This window comes from Candoia aspera, chromosome 3 (assembly GCF_035149785.1).
Source record: "Candoia aspera isolate rCanAsp1 chromosome 3, rCanAsp1.hap2, whole genome shotgun sequence".
In the NCBI taxonomy this organism is placed as follows: Eukaryota; Metazoa; Chordata; class Lepidosauria; order Squamata; family Boidae; genus Candoia; species Candoia aspera.
In genome coordinates, this window is record NC_086155.1 from 87,071,228 (window position 1) to 87,086,535 (window position 15,308).

The 15,308-nt window shown below is 39.7% G+C and overlaps 1 protein-coding gene across 3 annotated transcripts in view; it reads left to right on the forward strand.

Moving 5' to 3' along the window:
* The window catches only part of ALG14 (ALG14 UDP-N-acetylglucosaminyltransferase subunit), a 34,057-nt gene extending 26,257 nt beyond the window's left edge, over nucleotides 1–7,800 (forward strand). Inside the window, exons 4-5 of one of the 3 annotated variants that reach the window (XM_063298285.1) lie at nucleotides 915–1,045; nucleotides 3,959–4,042. In XM_063298285.1, coding sequence (XP_063154355.1) covers nucleotides 915–1,025 — 111 coding nt within the window. In that variant the 3' untranslated portion in view covers nucleotides 1,026–1,045; nucleotides 3,959–4,042. Of the gene's footprint in view, nucleotides 1–914; nucleotides 1,046–3,958 lie in introns of all 3 variants that reach the window. The other 2 variants (XM_063298286.1, XM_063298284.1) reach the window with 2 other exon arrangements.
* Nucleotides 7,801–15,308: the final 7,508 nt, after the last annotated feature.

Genomic DNA, 15,308 nt, shown 5'->3' on the forward strand with positions numbered 1-15,308 from the left:
TTAATATACATTAAACAGCTGTTTTGTCTTTTAGTTTTTAGGAATCACATTAGATGTGTGTCTATGTGTACAAAATTGTGCTCTATCTATGGGGAGGTTGGTACCCGTAGTTAATTATTTGGAGTTTTAGGTAGCTTATCCCTTGTGCATGTTTTTTTCTGAGATAAGTTCCCCTGTATTCACCAGGGCATACTAATGTTTTGGATTGTAATTTTGTATGTTCACGCCTGTGGTCTATGCTGTGCATTGCAAAGAACGTAGGGCTTCAAGAGAAGACATATTGGTAAAGTGTAATGCAGTATACTCTTTGTGCAGATGTTTTCATGATTTGTGCATTGTCCATGCACACCTAGTCAGCAGCATGTGCCTTAAAATGCATCTTAAATCAGGATCTGAAATTCAGAATGTGGATCTGAATATAGTCAATGTAGTCACCAACAGTCAAGCACAGCTTGAGGGAAACATACCATTGTTATGTGTAAAGGGCTACAGAAGTTTAATAAAAATAGGACCATTGCCTGTGAAATTTAATCCAATGAATTTAAATTTGCATCAGTCTTCAAACTAGTTATTCTGAAGATCAAAGGATATTCTTTTAGTATTTAAACACTCCTTGGACTTGTCACTGAGCATTATGAGAAGGATTCCTTTCTGTGTGAGAACGACAGGAGAATACTTTTTCCCTGGTAGCCCTGCCAGCTGCAGTTTCTACAGGTATCTATGTTTAAAATGTGTTGGTTGATTACTTGGGGTGCCTTCTTGGTTAATTTAAAAGATTTTAAGCTTTGACTGAAAGAAGAAAATCCTAGTTGTTTGGAAGAATACTTGGACAAGGTCCTCAAGAGTGGCAGTGGATTTCTGTAACACAAATTGCTGGAGCCGGTATTTTTTCTGTGCATTTTTTTTGCTTATAGGCTGGCAACTGGAGATGGGGGAGGAATGGTTGGTACAATTGCAGAGCAAGATTTGGCTCATGTTTTGTGAGATTTGGCCCAGGGACTGCCAGTTCCTGTTTCTTACGATAGATTGTGAAAGTCATTCTATGGTAAGTTATACTTAGGAGAAAATGTAATTTAGAATGGGTAAATAGCACAAAGAATTCTGAGATAATGCTCTATTGAATTAAAAATCATTTTCAGTTCACCCTACAGAATAACAATTAATATTGTGGAATTCAAGATACTTTTCCCATTTATTTCAATTGGAGATTGTCATGCGAGAGACTAAGGTAGACTTAAACCAGACCACTGCTGTTTCTTTTTCTTTCTAGCTATTTATCCCCCATGACCTATGAATGTGATTTTCTAAAGCCGAATTATAACAAATTCATGGATGACTCATGCTAACCACATTCACAACTCCTCTTCTTCCCACAGAAATCTTGGATGGTTCCAATGCACCCTGTCCTTTCCCCTGCTTTTGTCTGGAGACATTGTAGGAGGAGAGACGTGTTAGGCGGTGGTGGCAAAAATCAGGAGTAGTCTGGGAGTACCTTTCCCAGCTAAAAAAGTGTATTAAAAGCCATAAGCTTTTGTGAGCTGCAGCATCTGATGAAATGAGCTGGACCTCACAAAAGCTTATGCCTTTCAATACAGTTGGAAAAGGTGCTACCAGACTCCTCCTGTGTTCTGTTTTTGACTGGTAATTTTCTCAGAAATTCACACGCGTTAGGCTCATATTGAGGGATACATTCTTATTTGATACTTTCATGCTAAGAGTTTTAGGAAGGCCTGGGTTAAAAAAATAGATGGGGAAACATGCCCTCCATCGTATCTTCAGAATTTATGACAGAACTAACTGCATATTAAGGGAAGTGGAGCTAACAGCAGACACTGCATTCCATATTAAGCTGTTCTCCCCCACTTCCCCCAAATCTCGTCGTTGAGTATGTAATAACCTTTACCATCTGCCATGAAATCATGCAGTGTTATTAGAAAAGACTGGTCACAGCCCTCTTAAGTTTATCTTTCCACAGCACTAAATCGTTTGAAGTGATTTTGTTATAGTTTTATTATGTGCCCCCACCCACCTCCCTTTTTCCACATACAATACCTTCCTCCTTTCAGATGCTTTTCTTTCTATAAGGGAGCAGAATTAGATTTCTTTGCCTATCTCAAATTCCTTACACTATTTCACATTCTGTTTCTTTCCGCAAAGATGGGGCATCTCCCTTTTAAATCTTTTTTTTTTTTAAGGGGACGTATACTCAGGAACTATTCATCAGGGACCAGAACACAACTGAGATCTTTTAACTGAGAAGGATTTAAATATGACATGTCCTAGAGTAAATATGAACCTCAGAAATGGCAATCACACATGCCTCAGAGAGAAGGGTTGAATTTACTGAGGGAGAAGACAACCATCATACGTAAAAACATTCATGAAGAACTTAGTGGGAATGTAATAGTAGGTGGGAAAGAGCAGTAAAAGAGGAGGTAACATTCATTGGAGAAGTGTTTAATGGGGGAAACGGCATTCAAAAGAAGCAGTACTGAGGGACAACACAATGAAAACATGAAGACATTCACAAAGCACTCAGGGGAACTAACAGTCCGTGGGAAATAACAATGAAAGGAAACGCAGCTGTCATTGGGAAATAGCATTTAAAACAATAAGCAGTATTGAGGGGATAGAAGTGAACAGGCCCTGGGGGGTAATAGTGGAACAGCCTGTACAATGCAGTTTTAGGAGGGAGAGACAGTGCAATATATGCTCTGTATTGCTACAGAGAGAGAAGGAGAGAGTAAGTGTGAGTTCTGGAAAAGCCAGAGAAAGGAGAGGTATGGATGTCTTGACGTGGGGGATTGGGAGTTGAGAGAAAGAGGGAAAAAGAAATGAGGACTGAGGACCTAGTTGTATGTAACAGGTCACGGGTAGGAGGAGAAGACAACCATAAGTAAGGGCAGATAATACATTAGAAAGGAGGGAGGAAGAGAAAGGACAATTGTTCCTTTTATGGTATGAGGATTTTGAGGATTAGTGATGGACATAGCCTACAGACATTTGCAAGAGGAGGAGAAGGAAGGGGGTTTCTATCATTAAGTACTCATCTTTTTGCCTGAGTCAATCAGTACTCTCCTTGGCTTCCTGAACACAGGAGCTGTGAACTTGGATTAATTCAGGGAGTAGGCATTGGAACACCGCTCCCTTGTCTAATCTGGGTCCAGCTGATGAGACAAAATCAGCTACGTCTTCCAGACTGTGAAGTCCAATTAAGCAGGACCTGCTCTAGGAATCTGGAAAGGTTGTACTTCTGAGATGTGAGGAAGCAGCATGCTAAAAGGAGGAAGTTCTTTGGAGAGCCCAGTGACCACCTTGAAGATGAAACTACTTGTCCAACTCACTGGAAGATCCAGCAGACCTCTGCCCACTTTGTGATTGCACTGACCATTCTCAAGTCCAGTCCATTAAGGAGGGTGGACCTCAGGCTGCTCAGAGAGGTTCCCTGGAATAAGCCAAGGAGGGAAAAAAAACTCAAGAGCTGGCCATCCAGCTGCTACAGTTCATCTCAAGTAACTTCAACTAAAGATGAAGATCTCAGCATGAAGTTTCTCTGCCTGGTTGTCCAAAAAGTTGGGTTTTTTAAACTGTGTTTTCCCAGTGTGAGTTATTCAGAGGGGCAGTGAATCACCTCCTCACTTAGGCCAAAGTACATAAAAGTCTTCCCAGTTCTGATTGGCTTACAAATACACTTGGGACTGCTTATTCAAGACGATCAACGCTGATTAAATATTTAATCCAGTCACCTTTTGAATATAATGCTAAAGTGCATCTTCCCAATATGGAAGCTTTATTCCTATGTCATCATTACCTTTTTATCTTTTCAGTAATTATTTTGTGTTAAATCTGAGTTTTACAGTCCTATTGAATGTATTGTGCATATCTATTGTATGTACATGCTGCTAATACATTTTTAAGATTTCTGGAGGGCTTGATCAACTCTTTTTTTTCTTTTTAGGTGCTGTGCAATGGCCCAGGAACATGTGTCCCCATATGTGTGTCTGCCTTTTTACTCAAGATACTGGGACTAAAGAAAATAACCACTGTGTATGTCGAGAGCATCTGCCGTGTTGAAAACCTATCCCTATCAGGAAAGATTCTTTACCATTTTTCAGATTACTTCATTGTCCAGTGGCCTGCTCTAAAAGAAAAATATCCCAAGTCTCTCTATCTTGGGAGAATAGTGTGACTTGCTAAGAACAAACACAACTAGTGCCAGTATGACCTCAAACATTTTTAGGACTCTGAATTTCTTTCCAGTATTTCCTGATTCATTAGTTCATGGAAATCAAGCTAGACCTGATAATGGTAAATGAAACAGACTGTATGCATGTGCCATCCAAGGTCATATAGTTGGCACCCTGGGAATATCACTACTCTGTTGCTCATTCCTACTTGAAACCTGTCCTAAATCTGTGATCTAATTTTTTTTTTACTTTTCCCCTTGGTTCTACTCCCCCCCCCCAAAAAATAAATAAGGTGAATTGATTAATATGACACCAGTGGAATAGTACTGATGTGTATGAAATGGCATTAAAATATGAAAATGCTTGGCATTTCATGTGAACTGAACTAGCATCTCAGAATTGGGAAATTACTTCCCCATTTCTTATGCTTAGCTAAACTTTTTTTCCACATACAACTGCAAGGGTTTGACAACAATCATTAAAACGGTGATATACTGTCCCATTGAGCTTTATGTGGAAAAAGTCAATTGAGAAAATGCTAGTTGGAGCAAGTACAGCAGTGTTTCTCAACCTTGGCAACTTGAAGATGTGTGGACTTCAACTCCCAGAATTCCCTAGTCAGCCATGCATTCTGGGAGTTGCAGTCCACACATCTTCAAGTTGCCAAGGTTGAGAAACACTGAAGTAGAGGTTCTCCCTGCCAATTGTCCCTCATACCTTCCAGAATAGGTTGGTGTTTTAGATTCAGATTGTACAACCTCATTTCAGATACCAATGATATGTTGGTTTGTGGGTGTGTGTGTATATATATACACACACACACACATACACACATATATACATGCATACATACATATATATTCTTCTTCTAGTATAACAATTCTTGTTTCTTGTGCACAAGCAATAAAATATCTGCTGAATATTTTAAGCATAAAGGGAACAGTCAAATTAACTTGGCTGCGTGACAGTTTTCATTCTGCAGATTTTCCGGAAGCCCAAACTATCCGGTATCCTTTTCAATTTTCCTTTTGGCCTGTCAGAGTAGCCCTGTGATTTAAAGTGCACTTTTTAAAGCCTTGTCTTTAACTGTTAAGAAATAAAAAGGTAGTGGATGTCACAAACAGATGCATCATTTGTTCTCAAGAGAGGCAGATTTTCCAAGCTAAGCATTAAATCTTTTTAACAGCGTTAAATTTCAGAGAACATACTTCCATTAGATAAGCAGCGAGATTCTTTTAGTGTGCTTGGCAGCCCCATGTGTAAATATTTAAATGACGGTTAACAATTCCAGAAGGGGAGTGGGGATGAGAAAGAAATGAAAGAAAAATACCACTTGCTCAGCAAACATGTGTTTTGTATATTTAGGTTTTGTGTATTTAATACTTCCAGACACATTGGGTTAGTACTTGAAATCCTTTCCCTTAAATCAGAAATGGCATTTAATATCAAACACTATTAAAAATAATAGATTTCAGAGAAGACTGAATTTTCTGAAATTTATTGTAGCTCTTTTGAGATTGTCAAGCAAATCCTAATCCAAGATTATTCTGTGTATAAAGCACTGTAAACATTTCAGTCATCGGCATACAGCATTACATAAGTGAACAGATTTGGACTGCAGAAACAAAAACATTGGAGAAAATAATAGAAAGTAAAAACAAATGTGTTATGTGATCCATCCACGAAGCCAAACATTAGCCTAAAATCTATTCTTTTGACAGAGCTAGGAAGACAGTTTCAAAGAGGTTATAGTATCTGCAGTTTACCCACGTGACAAAATCAAGATGTATACTAAAAAAAAAATCTGCTTTTCTAGCATGCCAACTTGATGCTGTTGAATGTTAGTGCAAATTTGGCAAGGGAAAGAACATTTTCTGAAGGCATTCCTTAATTTGGTTGCAAAGTAAATATAATATCCCATGAGATCTGGTTCAGTTTTTTTTTAACAACTTGATTTTCATTTTAACAGAGAAACTGGAAATTGGCATAATTATGATGGCACCATAATAACCAGATTTGGCTTGGCAAAGCCTTCTGATGACACTGGCTTTTTAAAAGAAAAAATAACAGTAATACACCTCTGAATCTTTTAGAGAAGGAACAAGGCAGTTTTGCTGAACAGCTCAAAATTCAGCTAGGGGCCAATGGTGTAATTGAATCTCTCTTTCAAAGTGTCTCTTGTAGAGTATTAAGACTAAAGCAAGCAACTCAGTGTTCTCCAGATGTTGTGGACTTCAACTCCCATCAGTTCTCCACTAGCATGGTCAGTGGACTGTTTGATTTGTAGTTCAGTCTGGACTGCACTGTGTTGCATATCCCTAGGATAAACAGATAAATTATATCCAGTAATGCATAAGATAATGCCATCGGATTAGACAAACGATTTTTTTTAAACCTCAGCATCACAGTTTAGAATTAGCATCCTACTTTACAGGTTGTTGTAAAGACTGCTTCAATCATAAATATGAAGTATTTTGAGCACTTGGAAATACATCATTCAACTACTAAATATTATATACTCATATTCTTTGATTCCCATCCCTTCTTCCAGTGATTCTCATTTCTTCTTCAAGTAATTTCATCAGCTGAGTCCATAATCAACAAAGATATCAATCCTAAGAATATCTATTTGAAGTCATATCCACTTCAGCTAATAAGTTTTAGTTTAAAAAGAAGAATGTGCAACTGCATGCTTTTGGTTAGGCAGCTGTTACCATGGGCTGGTCTTGGTAAAAGCTAAGCAGGGTTGGACCTATACTTGGATGGGACACCACCAGGGAATCTCAGAGTTACATACTATGCTGGGAATTTTTTTTTTTTAGGTTTATTTTATGGCATACGTATCCCATTCCAATGCATACTTCTATGAAAATATCTTTCCTCTGGCTTAAGTAGAATGTATTGTCAAATATGTGTATCTAGGACTTCATTTTTATTCTAATAACAGATTCTAAAAATTTGGAATTAGCATTGAATTGTACAGGATCCTATGTTGCTTTGATAATTTTAAAAAATATATTTGAGCATTTATCCCACCTTTCCTTCAAGGTTTTTAAGTTATGGTACATACTTTTCTTTCATTCTCAAATTTATCTTCACAACAATCCTGTGAGGTGGGTAAGGCAAAAGGATGGTAACTAAGTGTCAGGAATGAGCCAGGATTTAAATCTCTCCTAGCATCAATCTAATCCTCAAACACAAATGATTAATAACAAGAGTTATTTGCAGAGCTGTAAATCTAGGTAACATCTCTAAAGCTTATCTCTCCAATAAATATTCCTATCCAAGCTAAGTTTTCTTCATTGCCAGTTCTTGGTTTTGGTATGCAGGTTGCTCAGGTATGAAATAACTATACATCAATCAATAGTTTAGCTGGACCAGAACTACTTCTGCAGTGTGCCTCACTAATTAATTCTGTGTGAAAGCTTTATAAAGTGCTTTCTTGGGAGCAATTCTGCACAATATCTGCAACAGGATAAATAACCCTGGAAATGACCTGACCCCTAATTTTGACTCATGTTCTAGCTTTTTGCCTAGTGACTCAAATGGAGGTTACATTATCAGGACTTTCTGTAGAACGCTATATTGTTTAATAAATGAGGAAGATGGTGTACTGATTGTTATGACTAAAGCTCTTTCAGTTCCTAGGAACATTCATTAATGAAGCCCATATACTGTACTTAATTGATTCTGCCGTCTAAAAAATTCCTTTCCCATGTTTGCTACATGTGTAAGGATGTCCATACCATGGCTTTTTTCTGCCCAATGCCCCCCAGGTCAGTTGGAACAATATTTTCATCATGCCAAATCAGCATGGCAATTGGATATAATAAGCATTTTAACCCAGTCCATTTAGAGGGCATTGGGTTGAGGAAGGCTACCATAGTATATAGATACAGGTTGGAGAATGTGGTCCTCTGGATGCTGCTAAACTACACCAAACTCAGCATGACCAATGCAGAGGGATATTGGGAATTGAAAGTCAGCAACATCAGGAAGGCAACAGGTATCCCATGTCTGACATAGAGGACTGAATGATTTTGGCTTAGTTTTTCTTGTTTCAACTAAAGCATCTTAGTCACAAGACCAAGAGCTCTACTTGACATACTGGAGAGGGTCTGTACATTTAAAGTATCAACACAAGAAAGATGTAAACTAAGGATATATCCACATGTCCCACTAACATCAGTTTGAAGATTTATAGAATCATAAAATCATAGGGTTGGAAGGGACCTTGGATATCTTCTAGTCCAACCCCTGCCCAGGACAGGAATCTTCAGGCCATCCCAGACAAATGGCTGTCCAACTTTTGGTTGAAAATCTCCAGTGATTGAGCACCCACAATTCCAGGAGGCAGGGTGTTCTCACTATCAGGAAATATTTCAAGCTTGGATCCCTTTCTGTGAAGCTCCTACTCATTGATTCTTATCCTACCCTTGGGCACTACAGAGAATAAATCCACAACCTCTTCCCTATGATAGCCCTTCAAATATTGGAAGATGGCTATAATGTTTCCCCTTGATGTCTCTCCCCTAGCCTTAGGGTTAGGGTTAGGCTAAACCTATCCAGTTCTTTTAACTATTCCTCATAAAATTTTGCCTCCGGGCCCACCACCATCATTGTTGCTCCTCTCTGCATTATTTCCAGGTCCTCAGCATCCTTCTTCTATTATAGCAACCAAAACTGGACACTAATCCAGGTGCAATCTGACCAGTGCAGCATAGAGCAGAATTATCACTTTCTGTGATCTTGGATTTTACACCTCTGTTAATGCAGCCCAAGTTTGTGTTGGCTCTTTTGACAGCTGTAATACACTGCTGTCTCATCTGTGGTCTACCAGGGCACCCATATCCTTCTCACAAGTGCAACTGCTGAGCAAGATATCATATATCTTGTACCTGTACATCTGATTTTTCCTACCTAATTGTAGGACCCTGCCTTTCTCGCCACTGAATGCATTTTTTTGGGAATGTTCAAACCCAATATTCAAGTCTTTCAAGTTCCTTTTGAACCTTGGTCCTGTCTTCTGAAGTTTTAGCAGTCTCCCCCAGCTTTGTGCCATCTGCAAATTGCTGAGCATCCCTTCTATCTGCTCCTAGCCAACCATTCTTGAAAAACACATCCCTCCTTTCATTCCCAGCCTATAACCAAGGCCAGCTGACCTTTGTTTTTTCTGATCCAATGCAGAAGACATGCTTTCTATCTTTTCCTGACACAATGCTTTCTATATGCATGGCCTGTGTCACTCTGGCAGCAACCATGGCAAGGCTGAGATCTTAGCTACTATTTTCTGCTTTTGGTGCAGTTTCCTTTCCAGCTGCTTGCTTACTTATTTCAATTTATATGGCTACCCATCTCAAATTCATGACTCTGGACAGTTAACAATATTTTAAAACAGCATAAAAGCATAAAATCAATGAAAAATAACATCATAGCTATAATCCACATGTGAGGAGGCAAAAGCCACCAGTCAGCCTTCCCAGGTAGACCAGACAGGAAACATGACCAGATGAGCTAATTCTATTTTATTGTATTGTAGGCTACATTAACAGAATCTTGCAAGTCTGAAAGTACAATTTCCCCCCCATCTCCTTTACAGCCCAAGAAGCTTGGGAGGGTCCCTTCTGAGCCTCTTGCTCCACCCACTATCCAGCCGTGGGCTATGCCCTCTTTTATCTGTCTCCCAAGTCTTTCCCACATACCATTACAACACGAACACAAATCAGCACAACCATTGGACAGACTTTGACACACATCTGGATCCTGAGGCCCAATGACTTCCCTCCATGGCCACTTTGGTTTATCCTGCTAGGCTGATTTGACAGAAGAGGAGCAGAAACACCATATTGGTAGGGAAAGTGGTAGAACAGGGCCACTAAATCAAACTAAACATTCTGATAGATGGCTAAACCCACTGCTTAGCTATCGTCAAAACTTGCTTCCTCCCGCCCACCCCGGTCCCACTCCCATTAAGGGAGTGATTGATAAGATGTTTTTGCCAGCAGCTGGGAATTCCACCAATCCCTGCACCATAACTTGTCCTGCAAGTTAACTTGCTGCCCTCATTACCAAAGCAAAATAGAGACAGAGCGAATTTAGGCTGACATCCCTTGTGTTATCTCATGGACTGAAACAAACCATATTAATTGGCTGTCTGAATGTGATCTAAGTCAGGTGGTTTCTTTTTCCTCCTCTTTTTTTAACAAAGTAAATGGATCAGAAAGAAAGGACTGCACATTTCCAACAAGGCAGTGAATAAAGACTGGACTGGGCACAACTGCTCTGAACAGAAAAGAATGAACCAACACATCTTGAACTGTTGAATGAGACACAGTTGGGCAGGTTCACATATAAACCCTGATGTGCAAGGAACAATGACAAGAGTTCCCAGAACACATTAAAGGCACCTTCACATCAGGGCTTGTTTGAAATCTGTTACTGATTTACCTGATTGCAGAATGTTATCTTGTTTGGAACGCTAGTCAGTGTTTCCTGGCTCTGCACCAGCTGATCTGCACCACTTTGTCTGACTAGAGCCGGTATTTCAGGGGTTTTGCAAGCCTGGAGTCTGTGGGCAGTCTTGTTCAATTGGCAGGAATTCTGACCTAATGCCACCCTCAGGGCTTCTGAACTAAAGCCAGTATTTTCTCCCCCATCTCTAAGGCTTCAGCACCCTGGTCCTATTTTCAATGGTTTAGAATGGGTCTCCTCCTCTAGTTGCGCAGTCATGCCTGCAGCTACTGAGAAAGAAAAGAGTTTTGTTGCAGAAAATGCTGATGTTGTATTATTTCACCACCATAGCTCAGGGTGAATTTTACATACCATGGAGTAGTGGTGGTTTTCAGCCCATATGAACTGCTCTGATTTTTCAGCCAATGGCCAAACGAATGCACAACGTTTGTCCTGAAAGTACAGATGGAACCATTTACAGTATATCAGTCCCTTTTGTGTGGACAATATGGTTATTCTAGGATCGGACTGACTAGGCAAGGCAGCCTTTAATCTTTAGGCTTTCCCAGCTCCCTCCAGTGAGCTGGAGGGAGCAGCAACTGGTTCAAGATATTTTCTACCTAATCTTAGTATTTCATGGCCACAGAAGTGAATATGATGGCTGGTCAGTTGCATGCTGTTGAGGAGGGACTGAGGAATGCTAGGGTGGATTAGCCCAAAGTAAAGCAAAACCATGAGGTGTGAATTCTGCAATTCACAGAATTTCCAAGGTGATAATGTTTTTGTTATTGTTAGCCACCCAGAGTAACTGGTCTGAGATGGACGGCTATATGAATTGAATTGAATTTAAATAAATAAATAAATAAATCCACAAGTCCCACGTGGGTGGAGGTGAGTTGTGGGGAAGTGGTTGGGACTACAGCTCTAAACTTTCCAGCCTTATTTTCCCCACTTCATTAGTAGATTAAAGTCGTGGGGATCCTTTCCTGCTTCCTTGCATCTTCCTTCATTGCAAAGGAAAGGTTGGGAACCAGACACACATGCATCTCACAGTTGCCACAAGAAGTGTGTGAGGAGGAGGTGGAGATTACATAAAAATTCAGATCCACCTCCTTGAACAACTTGGAGGCAGGGTGGTATAGAAATACAGTGCAGGTGTGAGACATTGGCTTAGTAAAGGATGCGGCAATGTATATTTTTCAGCTTCTGTAATCATGCTCCATCAACGGGTATGCTATAGACAACCTTATTGTCCCTAGCACGACTGCCCAGGGCAAGTTGCAGGCTGGGCTTCTGAGAAGTTTTTAATTTACAAAGTCAAAGGCAGACTTTGATCAGCCCTTCAGTTTCATAGGCAGGTATCTTACCCACTATTTTTTAAATGGGTTTTTGGAATTGAAGGAAATGACTTGGACTTGTTCCAACATGTTTAACATTTGCTGTTGAAGATCTCTGATATTTCAGCACATTAACATTTTACCTAAAACTGAGAAAATAATTATCAGTGAGATAACTAAGCTTTATGAATGGAACAAGCTGTTTCACATCAAGAAGTGGCCAGGGCCATTAATAAACTAAAGTAATAGCTGTGCAAATGTTACAGATTTGTAATTTAGAAGGGAATTTTCTTAACCTAACCTTGATTAGGACGACCCAGTTGCTGCCCAAACCACAAATCACAAGAGGACTTCTGGCTTTGGACCAATAAAAGGTCATGATGTTAATTTCCTTTCAAATTGGAGTGGGGGATCTGGTAGTACTCCAGATATTGCTGAACTAGAACTCTTGGCATCTCACCATTAGCTGTACTGCCTGACTGTTATTGGGAGGTATAATCAGCAACAAGTGATAAACCCCAACTGTTCAAGATGTATAAAATGTCTCTGTCACTGCTTTTGAATCTTCTGGCACAGAGGAGGTAAAATTAGCATTCATCCCATTATTTTCCAATTATGGCTCTGGTCTTCGTCATAGAATACAAAGAAGCTATGGCCATTGTAATTGAAAATGCATTCCTTTGCTGAAATCAATACCAAAAAGAATATAGCTATTGTGATATATGATAGGAATAGTCAACGAAGTGAAGTGGTTAGCATGGTAGAATTGAACTTGGGAAAAAATGGGTTCACCTCTGAAATTAACTGGATGGCCTTAGATTTAATTAGCAAACTCACAAAAATAGCCTCTTATTAGCCTGGTCAACCAACCATTTGCCAAACAAGCCATTTTGTTTTTGATTGTTGCCTTTCTTGTAGCAACACCCAGTTGTTCTGTATTTGCTATTACAACTGATAGCAAATACAACGATCTAATAGAGTTCAAGGCAGAAGCAAGCTAACATCAATAAAAAATAACAACCCCACCACCACCTTCCTTCTGGTTTGCTGCCTAAAAATCCCTGTGTCTGGCTCCCTCTGCAACTCCCCACTTCCCAGTGCAGGTATGACACAACTTGGTCATTATTTATTTATTCATGTCAGAAGCATCACAATTAAAATAAGGCATACTGTAAAACATAGAATTTAAAATATAAAATATAAAAGTTAAAATATATAAAAAGTTAAACAGATCTTGCCCAGAAACTGGCAACATTAATTGCGTTCTGTCACGCTGTCATGAGGTCAAGTGTGCATAGATCAGGGCACAGAGGACAAGTATACTCATGTGTTGTTGTCTGCATGTCTCCACATTCACAAAGGGCAGAGGCCACTGGATAGTCCCATTTGTTCAGAGTATCTCTGGATCTTGTTATGCCCATGCGCAGTCCATTCAGCTATTTTTATACTTCCCAACTTTCGCCAGACCCAGGTGCCAGCTCCTCTGCTGGTTCCATCCAGTGTTGGTTCTTTGTAGCTTTCCATAGGTCCACTCTACTTTTAAATTCATCGAAATCTTCCGTTGACCTAAGGAAACTTTTCCTGGATTTTAATCTCTGAGGAGCTGGTTGTAGGCCATAAAGAGGGTGTTGTTTGGATGTTGATGATTTAAGCCTCTCTCTATATGCTGCTGCTTCTCTACGGACAGCAGGTGGGGCAATGCCAGCTAGGTGGTAGATCTTATCTAGAGGGGTAGGTTTCAGACATCCGGTAATATTTCTGCTAGTTTCATTCAAAGCAATGTCTACTTTCCCAGCACGTGCTGATTTATACCAAACTGGGCAGGCATATTCGCCTGCCAAATAGCAAAGGGCTAATGCTGTTGTTTTAAGGACCCTTGGTTTGGCACCCCAAGTAGAGCTTGTTAGTTTCCTGAGAATGTTGTTTCTTCCACTGACCTTCAATTTAGTATTGAAAATGTCGCAAAAGTGACATTCCCTCCAAAGGGTCAGACATGACTCGGTGCTTGCACAGGGGACCTTTCACCTTCACGGTGCTGTTTGTATGTTAGGGCCCTGTCTAAAGTAACCCCTAAGTATTTATGGTTGTAGCAATGCTCCAATAACACTCCTTTCCTTGTAATTTGCAGCTTCCTAGCAGTCTGCTTATTGCGAAGATGGAAGGCACATACCTGAGTTTTTGCTGGGTTTGGCCTTAACTGGTTATCACGATAGTATCGATCCAGCTCTTCCAGGGCTTCAGTTAGGCATTGTTCTACCTCCTCAAATGTTTCTTCTTGTACAGCCATTGCTTGATCATCAACGTATATATAGTTGTTAGTACCTGCAGGAAGCAGCTGATCATTGGTGTAAATATTGAAAAGGGTTGGGGCCAATACACTACCCTGTGGTAAGCCATTCCTGTGATTCCTCCACCTACTTCGTCTTCCCTGGAACTAGACAAAAAGCATATGGTTCTGAAGCAGGTTCCTGATGATGTTTGTAAGTTTAAAATCTTTAGTCATGTCATATACTTTCTGCTTCAGTCTTCTGAGATTGATGGTATCGTATGTGGCCATAAGATCTATAAATACAGTTCCTGTTACGCTGCCCTTTTGAAATCCATCTTCGATGTACTGAGTTAAGGATTTGTGCGGTACAGCTTTTTTCGGGGCAAAATCCAGCCTGCTGCGGTATGAGCAAGGGTTCTACAGCTACAGTGAGGCTATTTTGTATCATTCTTTCAAAGATTTTATAGGTATGGTGCAGGAGAGAAATTGGATGGTAGTTTCTAGGACCGTTGGCTACTTTACCTGGTTTTAGAACTGCTATAACCTTAGCCTTTCACCAGACACCAGGAATCTTACATTGTTCCAAACAATAATTAAACATTTCTAGTAGCCACTGTCTTGTTTTCAGCCCAAAATGTTTTATCTGCTTGATAAGGATATCATCCAAACTTGGTCATTAACAAACCAGTTCAAGAAGTTCTGCTTGAAACTTCATTTTTCTCTGTCTTGTTCACAGAGGTAGAACTAGGTAATTCTAGATCATGGATTTAATATTCTCACTGCAGAAGAGAGGGGATTTAGATAATCAGATATATTGCTTCAACCATGGAAACTCTTCTCTCTGTGAGTTACAACTGCTTCTTTAAAAACAATGTTAGAAGCACAACAGAAAATAAAAATGCCAGGAAGGAAGGGCCTGAGATAGTACAATTTTTGGATTTAAAACCCACTAAAATCTTAGTAACATTATAATCTCGAGAACAAAATAATTTACTTCTGCTGATCTGATAACACATAGCTAGTTTTTTCATAGATCACTAAGCAAGGATGACTTCTAAACAATCT